Below are 27,015 nucleotides of genomic sequence, written 5' to 3'. Positions count from 1 at the left end.
TATTTTTTTTATTTTTTTAAAGGCAAATTTCTCTGTCTTTTTTATGTGTTTTTAAGGTTTAGGATCGAAGACAGCTGCGTATATTGTTATGTAGCCTATTGTTTTTTGTGGATGAATATCGCTAAGACGAGTTGAAGTTGTCTATATTTGGAATGAAAAGTAATATTTTTAACATAAATAATAATAATATTTCACGGATCGGATTAGATAATAGATTTTTCTCAAAAAAATGATCCGTGAGATAGTAATCTTTGTATATAAAAGAAAAATTACCCACTAATAAGTTTAATATAAAACCCGTTTGGTCAAAATCTAGTATTTTCTTACTAAATTTTTTAAAATTCATATTTCCGAAATTTAATCAATTTCATAAAAAAATCACATAAATAATTTAAATGAGATGTAGGTTTTTATGTCTATAAATTTATCAAGTGGATTTTTAGATGAATTTTCCCACATTCTGTTATATATATATTTTTCGAATTAATACTATGAATATTTTTGGATTGGAAATTTAATATTTAAAATTTTCATTTACTATGTCCTCAGAGAAAAAAAAAATCTTCCATTCATTGCAGTGCTTTCACTTGTCATTTAATAATTTGGACAACTAAAATTCATTTACGTACACCTGGACTTATTTAAATATGAGAAATATATATATATATATATATTATAAAAAAATCCCATTAGAACAAATTTTACATAAAACAAGGGCGAGACGCCACAAATAAAATTTCCTTTCAATTTACTCGTTTAATATATGAATTTCCACAAAATCCTACAATTTTACTACCAAAACAGTACTAAATGGTAGAAATATAACGAAATCTTATGCTCAATTCTCAAACTAAACTCATATATATATATATATATATATATATATATATATATATATATATATATATATATATATATATATATATATATATATATATAAACATGAGTAGGTCTCTTATGAGACGGTCTCACGAATCTTTATCGGTGAAACAGATCAACCCTACCGATATTCACAATAAAAAGTAATTTTTTTCATTGATAACCCAATTAAGATATCTGTCTCACAAAATACGATTCGTTAGACTATCTCACACAGATTTTTACCTTTAAATATTTTGGTTGAATCATTTTATCTTCGTATAATTAAGATTAAAATCTAAATCTAAAAAATAAAAATCAAATCGTCAACTTGAATTCAATAATTGGTATTGAGGTTGCATTCGGTTGAGTTTTGGAAATAACAAAGTGTACGTAGCTCAACGCTGAAGCCTAAGAGGAGATTCCCTTAGTTTTTATATCTTTCACCAAATATTCTGTCTATCCCAACAAATTTTTTTGTCATCTTTTATCGGTACAAGTAATTTTATTTTTTTAAAAAAAAATTAAATTTGATAACCATTAATTAAAATCACAGGCATAATTGTGAAAATTGGTTTTTTCAAATTATATAATTATTCTTGATTTTTTTCGAGGAGTAATTAATCTTTGCATGAATGACACAAAAATATGTATCCACCGTTTTTTTTACTATGAAGAGAAAATTATATTTTTGGTCATATATAATTGTTTTTTTAGATTTTGATAATCTGTATCGTAAAATTTTAATCTTAATCAATTAGTTTTTTTTTTAAAAAAAATTTTTGTTCCTCCTCCGACATGATGTTGATTTGGCTCCGATGTAGTTATAACGCTGACGTGTGCATTACCACATTATCACTTCTGTTAAAATAATAGTTAAAATTATAAAAAAAATTGAAAAAAAATACGACTAAAATTATAATTTGACCGCATATATCATAAAAATAAAAAGATTTTTAAAAAAAAAACAGAGGGCAAAAATTACAATTTTCTCGACTTTTAATTTACATGATAAAAAAAAAGAAAAAAAAAGCATTATGTATCTTGGTTGGGACAGAGCCGACTAGTCAATATTATGTATCCAATGAATTCACGCACCTGAGGCTACGTTTGGTTGGAAAGATAGGATAAACTAATGATTAATATGTAAATGATAAAGAAAATGATTGTGGTATGATTGTAATATATGGTGTAAAATAATATTATGTTTGGTAAGATTTTTAAGTGTAGGATAATTTTGAATTTTTTGATCAACAGACGAAATTGCCCTTCCCCCCGGAAAAGACCGGAAATTACCGACGGATTCTGAAAAACCGTCGCTAATAGCGACGGTTTTCCTGAGAAACTGTCGCCGATCTTGTTTTGAATTATTTTAATTACTAAAAATTTGACATTTTGCGACGGATTTTTTGCAAACCGTCGCTAACCGGCTGTCGGCCAGTGTTCGGCCGGCAATCGGTAGTTCGTCGCCGGTCTGCCGGTGATCGGCCGCGGTCGGCGGTCCGTCGGTGGTCGGCCGGCGGCGGTAGTGGAGGCGGCGGTCGGTGGCGGGAAATGGTAGTGAGTTTGAATTTAGGAGAAGGGTAAAATTGGAAAAATAGGAGGTATTAAGAGTGGGATAAATAATCCTAGGGGGTGAGGAGGTATTATTTTAACCTACCTAATATAACCTAATCATTCATATGAGGGATTGAGTTGGTTTAATAATCACGCGAACCAAACAGCTGACTAGGTAGGATAAAATAATCAATACAGGCTAATCACCTGAACCAAACCCAACCTGATTAAATACTTGTCCAGTTTCCACCTTGATTTAAAAATTGATTTCAGTGCCCATACTTAACCTGGGAATCCATTTTTTTTTAAAAAAAAAGTATATTAAAATATAATATAAAAATCACATTTTTTTAAATAAATAGATCCAAAATAACAATCAAAAGAATCCATTCAATTGGGTAATAAAATAGGTTGGCAGATTTGATCTATAAATGGAAAGAAACCCCGAAAGAGTGCAGGTTTCCAGATAGATAACATAACCACCAAACCAATTTATTTATTAAAATATACAAGCACATGAAATTTTGAGCTTTTTACTTTACTTTAATGATTGGAAATGATGAAAAGCAATATGATAAAGTTTGGATCCGTGAAATTTTAATCTTAGTTTCTTTAATTCTTTTGGAGTATGTCTATATTGTGAGACGGTCTAACGAATCTTTATTTGTGAGACAGATCAACTCTACCGATAATCACATTAAAAAGTAATACTCTTAGCACAAAAATTAATATTTTTTCATGAAAGACCCAAATAAGAGATATGTCTCACAAAATACGACCCGTAAGACCGTCTCACATAAATTTTTATCATTTTTTATGTGATTTTCATTTATGTAGTGTCACATGAATATTTTCGATAAAAATGACTAAAATTATCTAAAATAAAAATATACATGACCGAAATTTGATAATATAAAAGGTCAAAATTGCAAATAAGTAAACACGCATGACCAAATTTGTAAACAAAAAATTAAAAAAAATAAGGAGCATCTTAAATTAACTTGCAAATATGTATAATTAATTTTATTTTTCATGAAGTGTACATGTACAAAAAAAAAAAAAAACAAGTATTTTTATTTGATATAGATGAAATATTTCACTGTGAATGTAAATTCAGTCAAAGAAAATGTATTTATTAATATTTAGTATATCCCTAATTTCCCTTGTTTTCCAGCAATGCCATCACTTTTTTTTATTTTCTTATTATTCTAATAGAGTACTGCCCTTCATTTTATGATTTTATCCCAAGACGATAAGATAGGAGAATCGCAAATAAAGTAACATTATCAATTGTTGGCATTCAGTTTTTCTTTTACATATTATAATTAATATATTATCACCTGCAATAAATGAAAGGACTGATATTTCTCAAAGCTTTTGCATGAACCAATATAATTATACAAATATAATATATACATATATTAAAAAAGAATGACTCTCATGTGAGACCGTCTCACGGATCTTAATCTCTGAGACGGGTCAACTCTATCCATATTCACAATAAAAAGTTACACTCTCAGCATAAAAAGTAATACTTTTTCATGGATGACCCAAATAATTAAAGATACGTCTCACAAAATACGACCCGTGAGACCGTCTCGCACAAGTTTTTGCCATCAAAAGATTCTACCGTCTGACGTGTCAATTTCATAAAACATATCTCCTATATGATCTTATCAATAAAAAATATTATTTTTATATTAAAACTATTGCTTTTCAATATAAATTTAGATAGACTCGACATCCATCTCAAAGAAATATATCAGACCGTCTTATAAGAGATATACTCTCATGTAATATAATAATACTCCCACCAAGCCCCAAACAAAAAAACAAGATTAACTTCCACTAAATACTTGATGAGTAGATCTCTTGTGATACGGTTTGACGAATCTTTATCTGTGAGACGAGTTAACACTACATATATTCACAATAAAAAGTAATATTTTTAGCATAAAAATAATATTTTTCCATGGATGACCCAAATAAGATGTCTGTCTCACAAATACGACATGTGATACCGTTTCACATAAGTTTTTTCCTGAAATTTATAATTCAAATCAACTTTTTACATCCAAATCAAATACATGTGCAATATATAAGTCGGAAAAACAAGAAGAACATATTTTTTTTCTCACTTTTGATATCCGGATTAAAATAATTATTACTCCAAAAATTGTAACATATATGTGTGTGTGAGATTTGATTAGGATTGTACATCCATGTTGTATTTGGATTAATTGATAGGAAGTTCGGAATTTCAAATTTATAATAACAAATCTAGTGGTTTGTTTAGGTAAATCCACTTGACAATAAATTTCAAATCAAATAGTTATTTTTTGAGTAATTGCGGTGAATTAAATTCATCCCATAACTTCAAATTTAAGTTCAAATAATTTCTCGAATCCGAATATTTCCATTCAAACACAATCTATTATAATTAAATAAAGGAAAATTTTCATTACTGATAAAGTAGATGAAAAGACGTATCAATCAGGGGTGGTGGAGTAGGGTTGTGAATTTTTTTAATTTTTTTAAAAATATAATTAATTTAAACAATAATATAATAATGTGGCATATATGGAACTTGTGATGAGTTCATTGTACATAGAATTTGAATATAGAAAAATAATAGAAAATTAATAGAATAAAACTAGTGGCACAGAGATATTAGTTTTCCTACTGAATTTTCTGTAGCCCACAGATAAATTTAATTCAAGAAATTGAGGAAATTGAGGAAATACAACGTCCCCAATCGGACATTTCTTTTTTGCATAGGGTCATGTATAATTGTTTGCCAATCATTTTCCTATATTTTCAAAAAGTTAAATTATTATTATTATCTGAATCGAGTCTAATTAATCGTTATTTAATAACACGGTAAGACGATATTTTACAGCATCATATCAATATTATGACGAAATAGAAATAAAAACTAATGAAAAATATATTTACAAAATGCGATCGAAAGAGATGATATAGCGATGATATAACGTATAAATTCAAGTAGTGTAAAATATTTTGAACAATCTTCGTTTGATGTCAAGTCACATATAAATTTACTACGAAATTTTCTAAACCATAGGCACATTGTACTTAGTATCGTTCATGTGACTTTAATTGCCATCTTTAGACATGTACGCAAAATCAATCGTTTACTTCTGTACTAAGATTCAATTTTGTGAGACATATTGCCGTTCTAACTCAAATAGTAAAAAATTTATTATATTTTATGGTAAAATTGTTATTTTTCATTATAATTATGAATCGGATCGACACAATGTCACGATAATAATTCATAATATTACATCCTCGGTAACTTATCTCATTTGTTAGTTACTGCTTAAAATGAAATTTAAGAGACTAATTTTTATAACCTAATCATTAATAATTAACAAGAGAAAAGAAATTACTAGCATTATGGATATTCAACAGATAAATTGCATATTATCATTAGGACAGCTTAAGAAATGTCTTTTTCTTAACCTAGGATATTTAATTTCTTGCTTAAGTCAGCTTAGTCCTCCCAAGTTTAGATATATCAATTACAACTTGTAAAGTGACTTTTTGAGTATATACCATTTTATGAATCTATATATGTGAGAGAGACGACTCGATTCATATCTGTAATGAAAAAAAAATTCTCGACATGAAAAATTAATATTTTTCATTAGTAAGGTCGGATGGGACCAGGTATTCATCTCACGGAATTGAACTGTAAGATAGTCTCATATGAGTTTTTTTTTATATATGTTTTTATATCAAGTAAAGCCATTCATTGACATCAATTTTAACTAAATAAATGAAATTAGGATATAGAATTAAAATGCAATCCAAATAGCAAACATCGAAACATTTGATATTAAGAATAATCACAACTAAAAATAGAGTAGGTCTCTTGTGAGACGGTCTCACGAATCTTTATCTGTGAGACGACTCAACCCTACTGATATTCACAATAAAAAGTAATACTCTTAGCATAAAAAGCAATATTTTTTCATGGATAACTCAAATAAGAAATTTATCTCACAAAATACGACTAGTGAGACTATATCACACAAATTTTTGTCTTAAAAATATATATAATATTAGGAGTCATCTTCCATTTAAAAGGTGACTGACATATAAAAATAAATAAAATAATTAATTAAAAAAGAAAAGATATCTACACTGGATCATTCTTGTCCCATGACAAGGAATGTGTAGAAACTACCCCGTGGTCCACCAGTCGAATGCCCTAAGCATCTTTCAGTCCCGATGCTCATTTTTTTTATATTACGAGTTGCGATTTATAATTATTTTGTTATAGTTTCAGTTATTATTTGAACAACAATGACACAACTAGGGACGTACATGAGCTAAGCCGTTCGTGAGCTATTCGAAACTCGTTTGAGCTCGTTTAATGAGGCTTATTAAGATAAACAAACTAAGCTTGAGTTTTACAAGATCTGTCTCGTTAGTTCTTACAATGTTCGTTGATAGACTTATGAGTCAAGCATTTGTAGATGAAAGATAATATTTTTGATATTTGATTTATAGATTTTACATTTACTTATGAAAAATGTAGAAAAATATACTAAATTTATTTATTAGAATAAAATTATAAATTTTAATAAGAAAGTTATTTTTTTCTATAAATATATAATTTAGTTTTTAATGAGTTTAATGAATATTTAAAATTTTCATTTATATTTATTAAGTTCTTTTAGTCTCGATAAAGCTCGTGAGATATAAATATATTTATTAAATAAAGATCGATCTCTGATCAATTATAAATTATTCAAATTCAAACATTCAAGTGTTCGGCTAGACTTGACTTGATTATATCCCTAAATACAATTATATTAAATATGTAATACGTAGGAGATAATGTGTGAGTTTTTTAAAATTATAAAATGTATATTAAATGAAAGATAGTATTTTTCCGAATACATGAGACCGTCTCACGGATCTTAATTTGTGAGACGGGTCAACCCTACCCATTTTCACAATAAGAAGTAATATTCTTAGTATAAAAAGTAATACCTTTTCATGGATGACCCGTATAAGAGATCCGTCTCACAAATACGACCCGTGAGACCGTCTCACACAAGTTTTTGTCTTTTTGAAATGACGAGAATATTTTTGTAAAAATCAATTGGTATAATAGAATCACACTAAATTATGTTAGTATGAAAGCAAAAACTTGTGTGAGACGGTCTCACGGGTCATATTTGTGAGACGGATCTCTTATTTGGTCACTCATGAAAAAATATTAATTTTTATGCTAAAAGTATTACTTTTTATTGTGAATATGAGTAGATTTGACTCACCCACTCTAGTATAAAAGTCTATGGATTAATATAACAGTAATAAATAAATATAAAAAATAAAACATACAAATATATCACAAAATGCAAACATAAATGGATAGATGAGGTAAAAATCCACCTAATATCTAATAAAATAAAGGCCCAAAACGAATATGGGCCTGGCCCCTCAGACACGCCCACGTGGCTAGTCATGCTTAATGGGCCCACACACCATGGCCTCTGACCATAGCTCCGTTAAATAATTTTCCATTTGCCCCACACCAAATTCGAGTCTCTCTCTTATTTTTTCCGGCTCTCTTTTTCAGATTTTCCCGGCAATTCTTTCCCCAAAAGTATATTTATACCCGACATTTCCTCGATCCTTATAATCCTTAAAATTACCATTTTTTCCCAAAAACTTTTCGATTCTCTCCACTCCAAATAAAGTTCGAAACTTGGCCACTACTTCCACAAAACAAGAAAACGGACACTTGATGTGAATTTACTCATTTATTAGGCCAAGAAAAGTGCTTGAAGTTGGACTTAAAGCACACTTTGCACTATCTGCTGAATTCTTGAAAAGGTTCTTGCGAAAATTCATCGGAAATGTTTTCTGGGAATGCAGAAATGAGTGTGCTCGAGCGGCAACGGGCACGTCTCAGTTGGCAGCAAGAGAACTTGATCCAACACCATCCCTTTACTTATTTCAACGAGAACGAGCATTTTGATGGTGCTTTCTTGATGGGAAATGGCGATCAAGGTTTTGGTGAGCTGCTGATGGGCAGACCGATGAAGCCCGACCCGGGTTTCGAAGACGGGTGGAATGGTTTGAATTATGGGAATGGGTCCGAGTTTGAAATGAGTTGCGCTCTTCCAAGGACTGCTAGCTGCCCGCCGGCGGTGGCGGCTAGTGGTGGCAAAGGAAAGGAGGCTGCTTTGAGCTCTGCCACCGGAAAAGAGAGCTTCAAGAAGAGAAAGGCTGATAAAAATCATAGTACTGAGGTGAGTTCGTAGTTTAATTCTATAGCTGCAGGGGATGATGGTTAAAGGATTTAAGTTTTTATTCGCAATCTTCCTATAATTTGAGAGTGTTGTGATGTAAATTTGGGATATGAAATATGGGTTTTTGGGATATATTCAGGTAGCGGCGGAAGAAAAATCCCAGGACAAAAAGACGAAGGGGAGTACAGAAGAGGACACGAAGATCACAGAACAAAACAGCAACAGCAAGAGCACCATCACTACTGTCAACGACAATAACACCAAAGGAACTTGTGACGAAAATTTAAAGGAAAATTCGAAGCCCTCCGAGGCTCCAAAGCCAGATTATATACATGTTCGAGCTCGACGTGGGCAAGCCACGGACAGCCACAGCTTGGCGGAAAGGGTAAGAACACTAAAACCCTATTTATCGGGCTTTCGAGTGGAGATTCCTCTGCCAGAAAACCCAGTAATAGCTTCTTCTTTTTCAACCTGTCACCTGTAAGAATCAGTTTTGATGGTTTTTTACATAATGCTGGCAGGTTCGGAGGGAAAAAATCAGTGAAAGAATGAAGTACCTACAAGATTTAGTTCCGGGATGCAACAAGATCACTGGGAAAGCCGGGATGCTGGACGAGATAATCAACTATGTCCAATCCCTTCAGAGACAAGTAGAGGTACATAAAACCAGAGCCGTTTGTTACCAAATTTAACAATTATTTGCGCCTCTAAAGATGAATTTAATCAGTCGATATTATGACAGTTCTTATCCATGAAACTGGCGGTGATGAATCCAAGATTGGATTTTGAAACTGACAACTATTTAGCTAAAGAGGTATAGAGCATGCTTTCCAATCCCATACATACCCCTTAAGTCGTCTCACGATCGATTTTGACATGCATTATTTGGATGAAACAGATGTTTCAGGTTTGTGCATCTAGCATTCCGGCAATTGGGTCATCGTCGGAATCTGTCAATCCTACTCATCTTCAGTTCAATGGATTAGGACAAGGAGTTTCAAGTTGTGGCCTAGAAATGGGAGCAAATCCTCCGGATGCCACACTTCGGAGAACGATCAGTGCTCCTGTATCAATTCCAGATACCCTTTTCGACTCATCCTGTTTGAATGTAAGTATTTTGTCCATCTAATTCTTGGTTGTAGATAATTTTTTAAGCATATTTCCTAAAAACCAACTTCAATATGCAGCAAATTCAGCCGTTAACTTGGGCTGCCGAGTTACAAAATCTATACGGTATGGAATACCAACAAGGAAGATCAACATCATTTGTTTCTCAGCCGTTTTCAGGTATTCTTCAGAGTTCATTCAGACTTTGATCACTGTTTTTTTTTTTTTTTATAATTTAAAGAAACAGAAAATCCCACAAATGTAAGGATATAATCACATTATATTATGCGTTCTTTTCTTTTCTTTTTTTTTTTTTCATTTTTTCTTGAAACCCAAAAAAACAGTGAAATATACGTTATTAAAAATGCCATTCCCCCTCAGGTGGTCCTCATGAATAAAGTAGTGTATTAGGTGGTTTGCCTTTTGTCTACCACATTAAATGAATCAATGATCAAAGACACCTGGCTTTTCAATGTCAATAATTCACAAACACAATGCTGTAAAATATACAAGCAGTTCCGGCAAGAGTTCTGATACAGAATTGACACATTGTGGCCAACTAATTCCTGCATCAACCATAAATATTCTCAAAATTTATACCATAGAACTAAAGATAATGTTCTAATTCTAAGACCCAAATCATGTTTTCGTTTTTAAGTAAAATTTGAATATTGAAACTATAAATAATTTTGCAGGTTTCATCGATGCCAGCCATGTGAAACAGGAGATGTGAGTTACCACTACTAACGAGAGACGTCCCAGAACGAGCTCGAACTCGAGCTCAAGCCCGAGCCAGAACCCTGATTCGTACCATGACGATCTCTTTTGGTTATCCAGAAATACATGCCGTGTGTATCTTGTGTATACTAGCAGTCGAGAAATATGCATGATGGCAATGATGAGCAAAAGATAATGAGAAAGTAGCCAAAATTTACTGTCAATCATCCCTGTCAATTTGCATCTGCCTTCACTCACACACACTCCCCAACTTTTCAAATCAGCCCCCAAAAAATTAACAATGATAGATGCAGCAGATAACAAATAAGCGAAACATCATCATCAGATTGCAAAAGTTATCCACAATATTAAATCTGAAAGCAATCTATGGAAGATAAGAAGACAAGACTAGCCAACCTGTAAAACATAGATGTTTACTATTGCAAGATTAACACGAGACCTGTCATTTTATCAGGACTTCATAATATCATTTAATAAAATATCTGGCATCTTTTACAAGGAATTTCATTCGAATTATACACACAATTTTTCTAAATTGTAAATTTTGACACTCTAAAACAGTCAAGATCCAATCCAAGTAAAAGCTCCACCAGCCCAAGAACTTTAAACATTAATGACATCAAATAGTTATGTTTCTAGGAGGTGATGATGAGGTTCAAATTGGTCATTTGCTAAAAGGACAAGGAATCTTGGAAACATCATGAATACCAGGACTAGTTTCCAAGCAATGATGTAAATGGTTGACAAAACGGTACGAGTTGCAGTCTTTTGAGCATCATAATTCAATGATGAACTTCAAGAAAGGCAAAACTAACAAGTCACTTTTTTCCCAGCAAGAGAAAAATGTTGATGCCATCAATTATCACCACAAAAATTTCTGACTCCCATTTCCTTTTTAGAATCAAATGTATAATAAGTTGCATGTTTGATTCGACGCGGACGCAAGTTCACGAGCACGAAGTCGAATCATAGGTTCAAGTGAGGGTGTTGAAACTCGAAATCTATGAAAAATAAAGCACGAAAAAATCTAAATTGTTTTTCATTGAGATGAACAAAATATGCCTACCAGCCTATAGCATTAAGAACCAGGTGTCAGCCATTCGATTATGTTATTTATATCATGCTAGTCCTAGCCAAAAAAATTAATTACATGCCTATAAAATTAAAATTACATCTATTGATCTATCGCCCTCAATGTTTGAATAATTAATCATAGCAACAATCTCCAGATAAAGCTAACGTCCTAAAATAGTTTTAACATAATTAGTGTGTATAGGATGTATTGTGACTGGATAGATGATTAATGATGACCGGATGAATCGGGTGCGAGCTTAGTGGGCGATTACACCGGGCCGAGTTGATGAGCTGGAGATGGTTGCCCGGGCACGAGGGCCGGTCCTAACAATATTTGGGCCCGCATCTAACTTTTAAAAAGAGGTATCTGAATCATAATGTGTGTTCATATTGTTTTTAGTTCCACAACAATTTTTCAAATTAAATCAATACATTAAAGACAATATAAGAAACTAAATGAATAAAAAGATCAAACATATCCAAAATGATCACTAAAAAACAACCCGCCTAATAGTTTTAGAGCTAAAATTAATAATTAAGTCTGTATAATCAAGTTGTTCAGTAATTTCTTTCTCAATCGATAATATAGCCAATCCATTCAATCTTTCTTGTGACATGGTTGATCGGAGAAAAGTTTTGATTAGGTTTAACTTTGAGAAACTTCGCTCTGCACTTGCTACTGTGACCGGGACAGTCAAAAAGATTTTATAAGCAATATGAGCATTTGGGAAACACTCATCCATTTTCTTCAAGTAATTCAGTAAATCAATGGCCTATTTGCTTCTCTTGGTAATGAGCATCTCAAGAATGTCAACTCCGAAAATAGATCATCCCCATTAAGTGTGAGACCCTTACGTTAAAGACAATATACAGACTTAATTATTAATTTTAGCTCTAAAACTATTAGGCGGGTCAGTCAAAAAGATTTTATAAGCAATATGAGCATTTGGGAAACACTCATCCATTTTCTCAAGTAATTCAGTAAATCAATGGCCTATTTTGCTTCTCTTGGTAATGAGCATCTCAAGAATGTCAACTCCCAAAATAGATCATCCCCATTAAATGTGAGACCCTTAGAAGACATCAAAATATTTAATTTCATAATTACCCTTACTACCCTATTAAAAATCTCCTCAAGTCACTTCATATTTAACATAGAAAAAAATCTAAACAAAAATTCCCTTTTAAATCGAAAAACTCTTCTAAATTAAAAATATTTCGTGTTAATTGTTTAGTATTATTTGGTTACAGTCTTTGTTTCCTAAGCATCAAGTAGGTTCAATTCCTACTTTGATTTTTTTCTTTCTTTTTTTTATTTATTTTTTTAATTCATATATCAAAATTACAGTGTAGTTCCTCGTTATTTCTTATAATTACATTTTGATATTTATTTAAATATAACCCAAATTAATTATAAAAAAATATTCTACATGTACATAACATGTGCGTCGATGCATTAGTTTATCTAAAAATTATGTATAGATTAATAAATTTCTATTCAATTATTAAATTTGGGTGTGACCCTTAATTTTAGATATTCAATCAAATTTTAGAATAGTACCCCCTTACAAATAAAGAGCTCCGGGCTCTTGGTTTCATCCATTCTTCTTTCCCTATTTTGATTCTCGTCCCCTCTAATAGGGCCGATAAGCCTCCCCATGATTTCACTACTTTTTGGAAGGAGCTTCTCCTACTGAGGTCATGCTTGCTGAAGAGGCACATCTGAGGAGAGCTTTTTGAAGGAACTAACTGGGTCCTTTCTGTAAGTTCTACTCTTGCTTCCTCTTTTTTTTAATTAACTCCTGCTGAACAGGGTGTTCAAATGCTGATTTTGTCCTGAAGAGGTAGCCGCGGTGGCCACTAAAGAAGGCGCTCGTGCCCGGGCCACCCAAGAGCTTTACGAGCAACTTCAATGAGAACTGTCCAATGACCCAAATGGACCAGGCAAAAACCAGAGAAGACGTGGATGCCGGACTCGTCCTGGAGGAGACTTTAGAAGGGCGTGTCTCTATCTTGGAATCAGAGAATCGTTTTTTATCCGAGAAGACTTTACAAGGGCGGCGGCTGCTGAGAGTGCCCTGGCCGTACTCTAAGGAGAAATGGCGTACTTCTTCTCTTCAGCCTCCTTGGGAAGGGACGCTATGACTCGACCAAAATTGGGAAAGTCTTCCCTATCTTTCGGGAGAAGCCCGGCCTCTTCAAGTTGCTCTTGGCATTTGTCAAAGCCGGTTCGGAAGAAGGAATAATCCCGATCCTCAACTGCATTTGACAAATTGGTATCAGATGATCCCGGGTCACGGATCAGGTTAGGAAAAGTTTTGGACCAATCCGAGACATCATCTCCCCGGGCTACTAGCTCCCGGGTGATAGCTTTCTACTCGGACTACCTCGATAGTAGTACCGCACTCGAGTGCACAAGTATGAGATACCTTATATTTGGTAATCATTACTATCAGAATCACATAGATTTGGCGTATCAGATATCAGAAAGTAGGATATAAGCAATCATCTTGCCATAATTAGTAAGTAGCCACTGATAACAAGGTCATCATTGACTTCCTTAAGAGTGCAGGTGTCCAGGTGTCCAGCTCATCAACCCGACCCGGTGTAATCGCCCACTAAGCTCGCACCCGATTCATCCGGTCATCATCAATGATGGATCAATCACTCGAGTGTGGTACAACAATGCTAGTATGATACAATTCGACTCGGAATGATAACCAGATTTCTTGAATCCAATTAAAACCGATTTCAAGTCGAGCTTTGATCAAGGTGCTTGTGAACTAGCACAAGAGGCTCAGATCCCTTGCAGTCCTATATATTTGCTAGCATGGTGTAGAATTCCACCAAAACTCCCACCGATTGCTGTACAGATTTTATGAAGGGCAATTTAAAGTATGTAATGTGTTAAAGTGGATACTCGCCATCTGCCTTTTACGCAGCATAGATATAGAAGAAGAGTTTCCAAAACAACAGAAGGAATGAACCCCACATAGAATTCAACACTAAATGCAGCAGAATATTAGTAGACTTAAGGGCCAAAAACCAAAATGTCCTAACCTCTTAACAAGCACTTTCTTCACAAGACAAAAATTAAAGGATAGTGAGAATTAGCACATCACAAACCACAAACGTATTTAACTCAACATATTGCTCAAATGCGATCAAGCAATGATACTAGAATATCCTCAAGCCTACTGCACTCCAAATAAACAATTAAACCATTTCCTTATTTGAAACAAATGATCATTAATAACCATCATCATAAATCTTGAGAAGTTTTTCGTTCAGAGTTTTCAGAATAAAACTGCAATAAGGCATATCAATATGAACACAAGCACCACTATACCGACCCAAAAGGCCCAAGTCCTCTTGTTCTTCATTTGTTTAGCACGGTCAAGCTCTTTTGTACCACCACTGATATACGCTCCAGCATTCACCACATTTTGTTCAATATTATTCATTTGTTCTCCCTGTGTTTCAACCATAACAGCCATATCAAGAAACACTTGATGTAGTTCAACCAAGCTTCTCTGTATTTCCCTCACTGCCTCATGCCTTTCATGGTTCTCCAACATTAAATCTCCCTTCCCCTCGAAAAGCCCTTCGAGCCCACCGCCCGATATCATCTTTTCAACCACTGCCTCACTCGGTTGTTCCCCCGTGGCACTATAGTACCTCCTCTTGAGCCCTTCTTTGTGATCAGAAACAATTTTTTCCCTCAAACACTGAAAATCATTCATCATATCTTTCAACTTGACTCTAAGTCCATGAGTCACTGAGATTCTTGTGCGATCTATTGGGCTTCCTTCTCCATACGCAGCAGAGATGCTACGATTAGCCACATTGGACTTGTCCAGTACTTCCAATCTTGTTTTGATGATTTTGGCCTTTCTAAGAACGGTGACCATATCGGAATTTAACTGGTCCCTTAATCCTCGAAGAACCTTGGAACTTTGAGAGGATTTTGTCCCTTCATTGAGGTCTTGAAGATCAAGAAGCAGATTGGTGATCTCTTCCATATCAGCCTTGATAGTGCCCACTTCTTCGAAAAATTTCGATAGATTATTTTTATCTTCAGGGTTGAGCTGCCCCATTTCAATATCTGGCCCTGCCTCGAGATCCTTAATTGCCTGTTTCTTGAGATCAACATAACTTAGAAACGATTTTGTCATAAGATCGTTCATCTTGGCGCAGAGTCTTGCAATACCAACAATCAAATAAAAACAAAAATCAGCCCTTGTCATAAAAAAATCCAATCATATGATAAGAAACACACATTAAAATAAATCATATGCCAATCACACACATTAAAATAAATCATATGCCAATCATAGACAAATCCAACAAAAACCCTCACACCCCTCGTGAGACAATGAAAATTTAATCATGTAAAAGAAAATCTATGCAAATAAATCCGTACAAGTCTGAAAATAAATCCAAAGCAACCTACCACTTCTTCAAAATCTAAAACACAGTAAATGTAACAGCACAGTGAAAAGAATTTTTCAACATTACTAAAACCAATCGATTATTGTACAGCTATCATATCACAGATGAAAGTGTCACAAATATATCAATTGGGATAAAAAAGAAACAAAACTCCATCATCATCAACACTCGATATCTTCACAACAAATGAATAATTTGGAATCAACATAGTATGAAACAAAGACCGGCAGAAAAAAGAGAAGAAAAGAAAACCTTGAAGAAACGGGGATGCCGAACAAAGGGCGAAGGAAGGAAAGGGTTTTCCTCTTCTTGATCTGAAATATATTCCGGCAGTGAGTGTGTTGATTGGAAAAACGGAGGAGGGTTGAAAGGAATGATCCTTCTCTCTTTTCTTTTCTTTTTTTCCTTTATGGCCGTTGAGTTTTTTTGTTGTGTTTGATTTTAAATTTAAATTTGGAAAAAGGTGTTATTATTTAATGTGACCGTTAAATATGTACATATTTTATTTCGAAAATTTTGATCTCTTTATAATATTTCATAAAATTAAAATAACATGACAGATAGTAAGAATTTTTATAAAATCAAATCATTTGTGAAACGATATCACGAGAGACTGAAATATAATATGTGGACATAAAATGATATTTTTTATGAGTTGAGTTGGATGGGAGATCTTTCTCCCAAATATACATATGAGATGGTCTTTCAAGAGTTTTTTTTTTGTTTTTATAATTATGAAATATACAATTTCAAGTATATTGTTCTATATCGAATAAGAATATAAATTTAAAAAAAAACAATTTTTTTAATCTAAAATTATAATAATCTCACTTTTTTTTTGGACAAAAACTTGTGTGAGACGGTCTCACGAGTCTTATTTGTGAGACGACTCTATTATTTGGGTCATCCATGAAAAAGTGTTACTTTTTATGCAAAGAGTATTACTTTTTATTTTGAATATCGGTATGGTTGACCCGTCTCATAAATTAGGATCCGTAAGACGGTCTCACATGAGATCCACTCTTTTTTTTTTTTATGAAATAATCTATGTTTCAAATATATTGTTTCAAAATAATCAAATATATCAGTATGATTCTTAAAAAAAACATAGAGTATATCTCTTGTGAGATGGTCTCACGAATCCTTATCTGTGAGACGGATCAAACCTACCGATAGTCACAATAAAAGTAATACTTTTTGCATAAAAAATAATATTTTTTCATGGATGACCTAAATAAAATATCTATCTCATAAAATATGATCCGTGAGACCGTCTCATTCAAGTTTTGTCTTCGATTGATTATCCTATAATTAAAATTATAAAAAAAAATTTAATTTCATTCACAATTTATTTTCTATTAAAAAAAACATTTTCATTTTAATAGATAAAAGAGATTTGTTATAATTAGATTTGATGATTTCCTATAAATCCAATCCAATTCAATTAATTCACCTTTGTCAAATAGACACGTATTAATAATTCAAGCTTTGAACTCTGGTTGAATCTGGTCAAAAAAATCAATGGCGAAAAGCAAAATACTGGTGATCGGCGTGACCGGAAACCTAGGATTCGAGCTCGCGAAAGCCAGTTTAAGCGCATCGTATCAAACATTCGGTCTCGTCAGAGATTCTGCGTTTTCTGATCCGGACAAAGTTCGAAAAATTCGTTTCCTCTCCGATGCTGGTCTCCAAATCTTCAAGGCATGCAAAACAGTAATTTTTTTTTCCCTCAAAAGGTTTGCATCTGATTGTTGATTTGATTGTTCTGCACATAGGGTTCATTGCAAGATGAAATTAGTTTAGTGGAAGCTTTGAAGCAAGTGGATGTTGTAATTTGTGCCGTTTCTTCGAAGCAAGTACTAGATCAGAAGCCTCTTATTTCCGCAATCAGACGCGCCGGCTGCATCAAGGTATTTTTTATTTAGTTATTTTCATTGCACTTCTTTCACAATAATTTTAATTAATTTGATGTAGCTATGAATGTGAGTATGCATAAAAATGTGAGTGCACAAGATTGTAATTTAGAACTTTACTTGCAGAGATGACTAAGCTTATTGTTTTTTAATACTAAGTAGATAAAATTGTTATCTCTATGTTTTAACCTTTCATCCATTCATTTCAAGATTTTGTGGATAATACTTTTAAAATATAGCGAAAAGGAAAGCAAATTTGATGGAAACTGGTTTTCTTTTTAGTTTCAAGTCCAGGGGACTTGGTGAATTCAACAAAACTGATGAAATAGAGTGTGATAGGTTGGTGAATCTTGTTTATCCGGAAAAATTATTAAATGCCCTGTATGAGTGGGGGTGTACTCTGTTTTAATGGCAATTTGGGATGGTGCAGAGGTTTTTTCCGTCTGAATTTGGAGCGGATCCTGACAAAATGCGTGTGTCTGACCTGGATCATGGATTTTATTTGAGGAAATCTGAAGTAAGGCGTCTTGTAGAAGCAGAAGCCATTCCATACACCTACATTTGCTGCAACTTTTACATGAGCTACTTGCTCCCTTCCCTCATTCAGCCTGGCTTGAAATTACCACCAAGAGATAGAGTTAGTGTATTCGGAGATGGAAATGTCAAAGGTTTCACTGTTAAACCTCTTCTTTACTGAATTTAGCTTGTTTTCTGGAAATGAAATAGAAAATCAATGCGCAATTCCTCTTGCATCGCGTGGACTGGCTCAGGATCAGCTGTTAGTTGACAATGGATGTACAGTTGGCCATGACAGCTTTGGTTCTACTTAGTTGAGGGAAGCGATTGGAAACTGGGGCAAAAATTACGTTTTTACTAAAAATCACCCAAAAAATCATTTGGGTTTCTTGTTTCCACAGGTGTATTCATGAAGGAAAAGGATGTTGCTGCCTTCACTATAAGCACGGTGGATGATCCACGGACCTTGAACAAGGTGCTATACCTGAGACCACCTGGAAATACTATTTCCATGAATGAGCTCATTGATATTTGGGAGGATAAAATTGGGACAAAACTTGAGAGGATTTGCATCACAAAGGAAGAGCTTCTCAAGAAAATTCACGGTATGGAACCTTATTGCCTTGCTATGTGTTGAGCTTCTCAAGAAAATATACCATAATTTCACTTCTTTCTTTTAAGTATGGAACCTTATTGCCTTGCTATGTATTGAGTTGAATATTTTGGGTCGTGCGATATAATGATATAATGATTCTGCTGGCTTCGCTTCTTGACAAAACTTAAATCCAACCTCGGCTTGTGAATTTCTCTCTTTTTTTCTTGCATAATATATTTATCTACGACTTTCATCCATATTCTAAGTGATTTTGTTTACCATCTTACGTTGTGTTTCAGAAACTCCATACCCGGACAACATGGAGTTGGTTTTCATATACTCTGTATTTGTTAAGGGAGATCAAACATACTTCGACATAAACTCGTCTGGCAACGTGGAAGGGTCGCAGTTGTATCCAAATATCCAGTACACAACCATAAGCGAGTACCTGGATACCCTAGTGTAAGGTAATTTTTACAGAAAATCTATGGACCTGTTGTAATTTCTCGACTAATATTCACAATAAAAGTAATTCTCTTAGCATAAAAAGTAATATTTTTTCATTGGTGACCCAAATAAAAAATCCGTCTCACAAATACGATCCGTGAGACCGTTTCACACAAATTTTTGCTAAAAATTAATTGGGTAATCATTGTGCTTATAAATTTGAAGCAAATATTAAAAAAACTGATGAAAACTAAAAACTTCAAATCCATTACCACATAATTCTTAATGTGGAATACCATTCAGCACTTCAAGAACTAAGGACATCTCTATACTTTGCACCAGAATGGTGTGCAAAGATTGGCTCCAATGGAGTTTGTGCTATTTTGACCTCCACATTTGGCGCAGAGGCACCTATGTTTAATTTTTTTAAATTTTTTTGTTTTAATTATTATAAATATGTATTAATTTTATTATTTATTTTTAAATATAAATATTATGTAAATATTATTTATTTTTAAATATAAATATTATGTAAATAATAATAAAATATTAATTTTATTATTTTAATAATGAGATATCTAAACATAAAAATTTAAATATTTAATCAAATAGATTTATAAATAGATTTTTAAATAATATTTATTTATTTATATTAACTAAAAATATTTAATTAATGGTCTGGTTTAATTATTAATAAATGATATAATAACTCAATACTTTTTAAAAAATTTAATGTAATAATATGATTTGTAAAAATACAAAATAACAATAGGAAATGTTAATTTTGATACAAATATAAATACCAAATATAACGATTAATATATATAAAATAAAAAAAATATTTCGAATATTCTTTTTATTATAAGATTTGAAATAAATGAATTGCATGATGAATTTGGTGCAAAAATTCAACTATTTTAACGCAAAACTTGCACCAAAATAAAATTAATGGTTGAAAATAACATAACCATAAAAATCTGAAAAAATATGATCATCCGTGTAGTTCCATCACCATTTGACTGTTGATGCATTCTATGCTTCACGAATGAAGTTTACAATACATATTACTAATTATATGAAGCAAAATATTTTAAAATCTTACACAAAAAAATACGCAAGATAAATACACCCAGTATTGCATCAAATGATTTGACCATAGAACAAACCCAAAAATAATCAATGTTTCAACCTCAAACTTCCAGTTGGAAATTCATTTTGACCCCCTCTACTTGGCCCCTTTCTTTCCTCCCTTTCCCTTGCCTGTTCCAGAACTTTTTACAGATCCTTTACCCTTTTGCTTTCCATTCTTCCCTTTCCCTTGCCCTTTTTTGCTCATTCCATGTTTTCTAGCATCCTTTTTCATCCTTGGATCCACGAGTACTTTCCCTTTACCAGCCCTCACTTGGACCCCTTTCTTAGCCACAACGTACTCCTTTTCAGGTTTCTTGGGTGCCGCTTTCTTGTAAAGCTGTTCGATCATCTTCCTCTTTGAACGATCTGAGATTTCTGTCTGGTCTGATATGGAATTCGCCTTTTTCCGAACCTTCTCTAGCTGTCTAAAGGTTGCCCGTTTCTTTCGGGCTTTGGCTTGTGCCACCTTCTTAGCAGGACGTGCATCGATTTCTTTAAACTGTGCCTTCATTGCATCTACTTCCTCTTTTGTCACCGGCTTAATTGGCTGGCGATGTTTTTTTTCTTCGTCCAAGAACCACTTAGGTAGCCCCTCATCGTGAAACATATATTTGTTATATGCATCATCAAGCATGTCTTCTCTCTGCTTTTTCGTCAGCATTTTTTTCGCGCATGCCAATATTTCTGCTTTTGTATCAATGCTATCATTATCTGAGTCATCCTCAGACGATGAATCACTTGAATCCGTTTCTGGAGCAGGAACTATTTCAAAACCATCTTCTACCTTGGATGATTGGGTCATCTGGGATCGGCCCCTCTTTGTCTGACCAATGGGTTCTTCAAATGAGTCTTCAATTTTCTTCCCAGGAACCCTATGATGTTCGATTGGCTTATCTATCGGTATTTCATCCTCGGAATCATCCTTCTCCAGCTCTTCGAGTTCATCTCCATCCACGAAGACATCTTGACTGAACCATTGTGATGCAATTTCTTCTTGAGTAGGCACATATTGCTTCAGTGGCAACACCAGTGGATTTGCTTCACTTTCATTCTTTTCATTGTCTGAATCTTGATCAGAGTGAACCATGCTATCATCACCCTGTAATACTACACCAATTATTTGTGGCCGAGTAAATCTGCTTAGATTTTGTGCTACAGTTTTCCTAATAATGACTGTACCTTCAAAAGTTGGTCATCATTTGAGTAAGTCTGCTTCGACCTTTTCCTCTGTTTTGTACTTCCTTCTTTTTTAGCCACAAACCTTTCATATGCTTCATCAAGTAATTCGTCCACGTGCTCATTGTACCTGAATATAAGATGGATCCATTCAATTATTTAAGCACAAAAACCTCTGTCAAATCGCCCAAGTTCACAGAAACATAAAAAGCTTACCGTTTACGATCTTCTTCAGAGTCCACATCACTGGATGTGTACCCTTCAGCTTCATCGCGGCTTTCTTCACTTTCAGAATTCCTGACCTCCTCGATATCATCTTCATATTCATTATTTTCAACAGCCACAAGATCTTTCTTTCCCTGAGGAAAAATTTAAAATAAAATGTTTGTCTATTCAATCGCACATCCAATCCATACATGATTTTCTTTCCATTTCATTTTCCCTTTGGGTGAGGCAAAGGAGTTGAATTCGCTGCTTGACCGTGTCACTGAGATATGCATTGGTTTAAAGGGTGAGACCGTGTCACTAAGATATGCAATTGTTTAAAGGGCGAGGAAGTAAAAACAGAATATCAAAGTATGGAAATAAAATAAAAGATGAGGCAAAGGCTGAAACAAGGAAAACAATATCACTACCCAAAACGGTACTGAAATAACAAATTGTAGAATGTACCTTCATGGAAGTCAGAGAAAACAACTCCTGATCAATGTAACCGTCATCCATTGCATCTGTCTGATTGCCCAATGCTTTACGAGCTTTGTCCTTAAAATTTTTGAAATAAAAATCAGCCAAATCAACAGCACGTTTGAGCACTACGGGTAAATCATTCAAATGACATTATATATTCAAGGATAATGTAAAGATCTTGTGAAAGTGCAACACATGTTGCACAAAAATGATTATGAGATGATGCAATGGATACACTATAGAGAACCTCAGCATAGTTAATATCATATAAACAAGATCAAAAGATTTGAGTGGAAATACAAAAGCTGGCATAAGAAAGCTGTGTGAAGAAAGTGAGTGCAGAGTAAAAATGTAATGGCGCAATCAGTGTATCCTGATTCGTTGGGAAACCTTCCCAATAATGACACGGGACATCCATCATAACTCTCATTTTTCATCAAAAAGAGAATAGAAGAAAGAAGGGGGAAAACTTATATAACTAGGTATATTACCTTGGCTTGTCTTTTAGCTAGCAGTTTCTTTGCTCGTTTCTTCTTACGATCCATGGCATTTGTTAGCTCCTCCATTTCATTGAGAACTCTCTCATCTTCGTCTTCCTTTTTTTCCTGTTCAGGAGGAGTGGTAGATGTGCTCTTCTCTGAAGGAGACAATGCCTTCCTGATATGCATACGCCACCTGATAGACAAAAGAGAAGAATTAATGGAATTGAACAACTATCAAGGGACACAATTGTTGTACAATTTCTGATATGTTATCTATTCATTAAAATCTCACTTTAGAAGATGCTTGAAATCTTGCTTTCCCAGAACACGAAGATCATCACATAGAGCTTTAACCTGTCACACAATTTAAAGAATACAGGCTGGAAAATTATTGAACAAGATACCAGGTAATAGTTGTCTTAAAAGATTAAATCATCTCACAAATAATCAGGCGGTATACCTCCTCTGTCGTCAAAGTATGTTCCTTCACTGGTGAACATGCAGGATCATCAAATGTTATAGAAGTGACTGAACCAAGAATCTCAAGAGGAGAGTTGGACCAAATAAACTCCGATGCTGAGCACAGCTTTCTCAGAGTTGTGTCTCCATCCTCGTACCTTTGAACAAAACCACATACACAAATTTAGGAACAAAAGAAATGGAAAAAAGTTAAAATAATTCTCGTGTGTGTCAAGAAGTGGTCCTAAATAATCAAGAATAATAACATAAAGAATAGACTTGATACATACAAACATGACAAAATACCAGGTAACATAATCAGTACCGGATTGAGAATTATTATATTCTACATTTTTTGAGAAAAAATAAAAATTATCTAACAAAATCAGGGTGTTTAGCATAATAATACAGCATTTGCTTATTTTTTCTTTAATAAGCAAACCCAAAAGCTTGTTTGGAATAAGTACCCATCACGATGACGCTTTTGCTTTGTTCCTCTTAATACATCCACAACCTGTTGATTTCAATACCACAAACATGAGTCTGGCACAAAAATTATATGCATACCCGAACATATGAAGATGTAAAGAAGTTTTTTATACAAAGAAAAAAAAGAAAGAAGTTCTGAGATATGTCAAATTACCTTTGGAGGTTCTTTTCCTCCTTGAAATAGATGCTTTACATCCAGAAGACGAGGGTCAATCTTTGCAGGTGCTTTATACTTCAATCCAATAATATAAATTTCAGCTGACGTTGATCGACTAGCTTGTGGTTTGTCTACTTCAACCTTTTCAAAGAGCTGCATAGAGACTCGGAGCTCAGAAAATGCCTCGTTTGGAATTGTTCCAACAAAATAATAGTTACCTGTCTAAGACAATATAGAACTGCGGTGTAGTCTTGGGACCTGAAAACCTACAAGTAAACAGCTCATAATGAAGCTAATATCCAGTTTATTCATTATTTCAAAACAGGGCTACCTGCACAGATATCCCAATAGAGGTAGAGAGGGTACAACATGATTCAGATGGTAAAAATACAGCGTAAGCAACAAAATGGTCAGGAATTGATCAATGAAAAATAGTTTGATTATTGAATAGACACCAAACAAACATTCTAAAATGCAGAACCAAAATAAGCAATAAAAACTGCCAAAATTTCCATCTTTTATGGTCCTTCAGCACCACAATGGTTTCCCAATGCACAAGCTAAACATGATGCCAGATTTTATAGCAGCAGTCATGCCCTCTGAATTAAAATTAACAAAGAACAATCCATTTCAACTTAATGTTTTACCCATCGATTCTAAAGCCTCGATTTGTGGAGAGAACTCAGGTACAAATTCATGGAAAATATAGCAATTCCTTAGCATAAACATCGGTGCAATCTAGTTCAAAGTAAAATCCACACCTTAGTAACAAATGTTCCTTTAGGAGCCAATAACTCCGTAGCAAGCTTTACCGAATCAATAACCAACGCATTCTGATTAGTAGCCTCCTTTGCCCACGCGCCACCAACATTGGGCGATCCATCATGTAATATCAAATCAAACGCCCGGCATCCATTCTCAGCCATTATCCGCTTAACGGAGGCTCGGCACTTCGGCTCGGTAATATCCTCCTGCAATGAAACAGCGCCACGTACAGGTCGGATAGGATCCAGGTCGACGCCGATAACAAGGCTCCCGATGGGAACTCGCTCGACACACACTTGCATCCATCCCCCCGGCGCGGCGCAGAGGTCGAGCACCGAACGAGCCGAGCGGAGGAAGCTGAACTTGGACTCGAGCTGGACGAGTTTCCAGGCGGCACGTGATCTGTATCCGTGCTCTTTGGCTAAGTGGTAGTACTTGTCTAGCCTGTGTTTTCCCTTCACTTTCCCCATGGTCGGGCCTTTCTGCTGTGGTCTCAAATTAGGGTTTTCCAGGGGGTTTATTGAATTTGAACGGGTGGGTAGAGCGGGTTGGGTCGTTTTGGTGGGTTGCGTTTCGGGTTTGAATCTAAAGGCATTTTATTAGACCGGTTTGAATCTTGCCATTACAAATTATTTATTAGCAATTGTAATGTTGCACACACACTGTAATATTTCCGACACACAAATACAACCGTTTGGTTTAAAGAAAATATGTGACAAAGACAAAATATACGGATGATAATTTAATATATATATATATATATATATATATATATATATATATATAATTAGAAGATTATAATCGTTTTATATATTAATTTTGTGAGATATATTTCCAACCCGATCTTTATTTGTTAAGTCAAAAATATTATTTTTCATTATAAATATAGATCGAGTTAGTTTATTTCACATATATATATATATATATATATATATATATATATATATATATATGGAACATTTCATGTTGTAATCATGATTTTAATGTTAACAAAACTTTTTATTTTGTTTCTAATGTTTTACCTCAGTGCGCAGTCAGTTATCAAGCCAAAACTGAAGCTATCGAAGAATGCAACTGAAAGTGTCAACTGATTGATCGAACTGCATCAGTACAACTGAATTATCAAGATCAATTTAATTGATTGTCCAGTTGATAAGAGATTCAGCAGAAGACCTTCAGATGCCCGGCCAGCTGATGGAGTGTTCAACTGATAAAGAACCCAACTTACCAATTCAACTGAATCAGTGAAATCAGTTCAGCTGACGAGTCAACTGATTTCACCTCACTGGTTACTTAACAGTTCAGAACATCAGTTAAAATCAATCAGTTGCAGGACTTGACAAACTTATTCAATGAGATTCAGTTGTGCACAAAGAATGGTTGTCGGAAAAGTCGATACACAAATTTCAAGAACGCATTCAAGCTGCAACGATCACATGTGATGAGTCTTGATGTACGGTCGCATTACTGCTATAAATACAGACCAATACCATCAACAAACACATGAACGAGGTGAAAAGCAAGAGAGAGAAGAAAGACACGCTTATTGCATATCAACTTACAAAGAAGCAATCAGCCCAGTCAATTGAACACTTCAAAGTTATATCAGTTTAGTGTAGAATCTTATTTCTCTCAGTATGTGAGAACACCTTACGGGTTATTTTTAGATATCAGTTTTCACACACATACTCACCTCCACTCAAATACCGTCTTGCACAAAGACGTAAAACTTGTGTATGTAATCTTTGATACATAGACGTTAAATAAGTGTTGGCTAGAAGGTGATGCCTTCGGTCTAGACTAGAAGTTCAGTTAGGCAGTGGGTAAGTCTTAAGCTGGGTGAGTTTGTACAAGGTGTTGTAAAAATCAAAGTCTTTTATTGGATCATACCTGAGGTGGTAGAAGGGGTGACGTATGAGCAGTTTAAGTCTCCGAACATCCATAAACATGTTTTGTGTATTAAATGTTCAACTGTGTTTCTTAAACGATTTGATCAGTTCAACATTTCAGTTGATATCAGTTCAGTTCTGTCCATAGCTGAACTGATAAAAGTCATAACTGATTCCCAGTATTTCAGTCGATCAGTTTACACAAGTCATTAGATTTTAAAATCTATCAG

The 27,015-nt window shown here is 33.9% G+C and overlaps 4 protein-coding genes across 6 annotated transcripts; 2 read left to right on the top strand and 2 right to left on the bottom strand.

The window, feature by feature from the left end:
- The first annotated feature begins 8,012 nt into the window (after positions 1-8,012).
- On the top strand, positions 8,013-10,756 carry LOC140814823 (transcription factor bHLH63-like). 2 transcript variants are annotated; one of them, XM_073173915.1, is made up of 7 exons: positions 8,013-8,708; positions 8,848-9,093; positions 9,230-9,364; positions 9,451-9,522; positions 9,616-9,816; positions 9,896-9,995; positions 10,511-10,756. In XM_073173915.1, exons 1-7 carry the CDS (start codon positions 8,313-8,315, stop codon positions 10,546-10,548), a joined length of 1,188 nt encoding a protein of 395 aa, XP_073030016.1. In that variant the 5' UTR covers positions 8,013-8,312; the 3' UTR covers positions 10,549-10,756. The 2 variants fall into 2 exon arrangements, with proteins under 2 accessions (XP_073030016.1, XP_073030015.1); XM_073173914.1 differs by having other exon boundaries at positions 8,016-8,708; positions 9,607-9,816.
- A 4,114-nt stretch (positions 10,757-14,870) lies between these two features.
- Positions 14,871-16,512, bottom strand: LOC140814163 (syntaxin-112-like). Its single transcript, XM_073173046.1, has 2 exons — positions 16,332-16,512; positions 14,871-15,827 (listed from the first exon to the last, which is right to left on the bottom strand). Exon 2 carries the CDS (start codon positions 15,812-15,814, stop codon positions 14,924-14,926), a length of 891 nt encoding a protein of 296 aa, XP_073029147.1. The 5' UTR covers positions 15,815-15,827; positions 16,332-16,512; the 3' UTR covers positions 14,871-14,923.
- A 1,019-nt stretch (positions 16,513-17,531) lies between these two features.
- LOC140813639 (probable pinoresinol-lariciresinol reductase 3) lies at positions 17,532-19,637 on the top strand. The gene is made up of 5 exons (XM_073172247.1): positions 17,532-17,780; positions 17,855-17,989; positions 18,423-18,660; positions 18,910-19,113; positions 19,403-19,637. The coding sequence occupies exons 1-5, from the start codon at positions 17,601-17,603 to the stop codon at positions 19,567-19,569; spliced, it is 924 nt and encodes a 307-aa protein (XP_073028348.1). The 5' UTR covers positions 17,532-17,600; the 3' UTR covers positions 19,570-19,637.
- A 157-nt stretch (positions 19,638-19,794) lies between these two features.
- Positions 19,795-25,416, bottom strand: LOC140813828 (adoMet-dependent rRNA methyltransferase spb1-like). Of its 2 annotated transcripts, XR_012114013.1 has the most exons (12): positions 24,893-25,416; positions 24,350-24,397; positions 24,129-24,284; positions 23,953-23,999; positions 23,487-23,643; positions 23,319-23,380; positions 23,036-23,219; positions 22,530-22,619; positions 22,074-22,216; positions 21,861-21,987; positions 20,514-21,780; positions 19,795-19,864 (listed from the first exon to the last, which is right to left on the bottom strand). XR_012114013.1 is itself a non-coding variant. In XM_073172579.1 (11 exons), the coding sequence occupies exons 1-11, from the start codon at positions 25,364-25,366 to the stop codon at positions 20,776-20,778; spliced, it is 2,493 nt and encodes an 830-aa protein (XP_073028680.1). In that variant the 5' UTR covers positions 25,367-25,416; the 3' UTR covers positions 20,502-20,775. The 2 variants fall into 2 exon arrangements, 1 of the variants encoding a protein (XP_073028680.1); XM_073172579.1 differs by lacking the exon at positions 19,795-19,864 and having other exon boundaries at positions 20,502-21,780.
- Between the last annotated feature and the right edge of the window lie 1,599 nt (positions 25,417-27,015).

This window comes from Primulina eburnea, chromosome 15 (genome assembly GCF_022965805.1).
Source record: "Primulina eburnea isolate SZY01 chromosome 15, ASM2296580v1, whole genome shotgun sequence".
Classification (NCBI taxonomy): Eukaryota; Viridiplantae; Streptophyta; class Magnoliopsida; order Lamiales; family Gesneriaceae; genus Primulina; species Primulina eburnea.
This window is presented reverse-complemented; position numbering and strand designations above follow the sequence as displayed.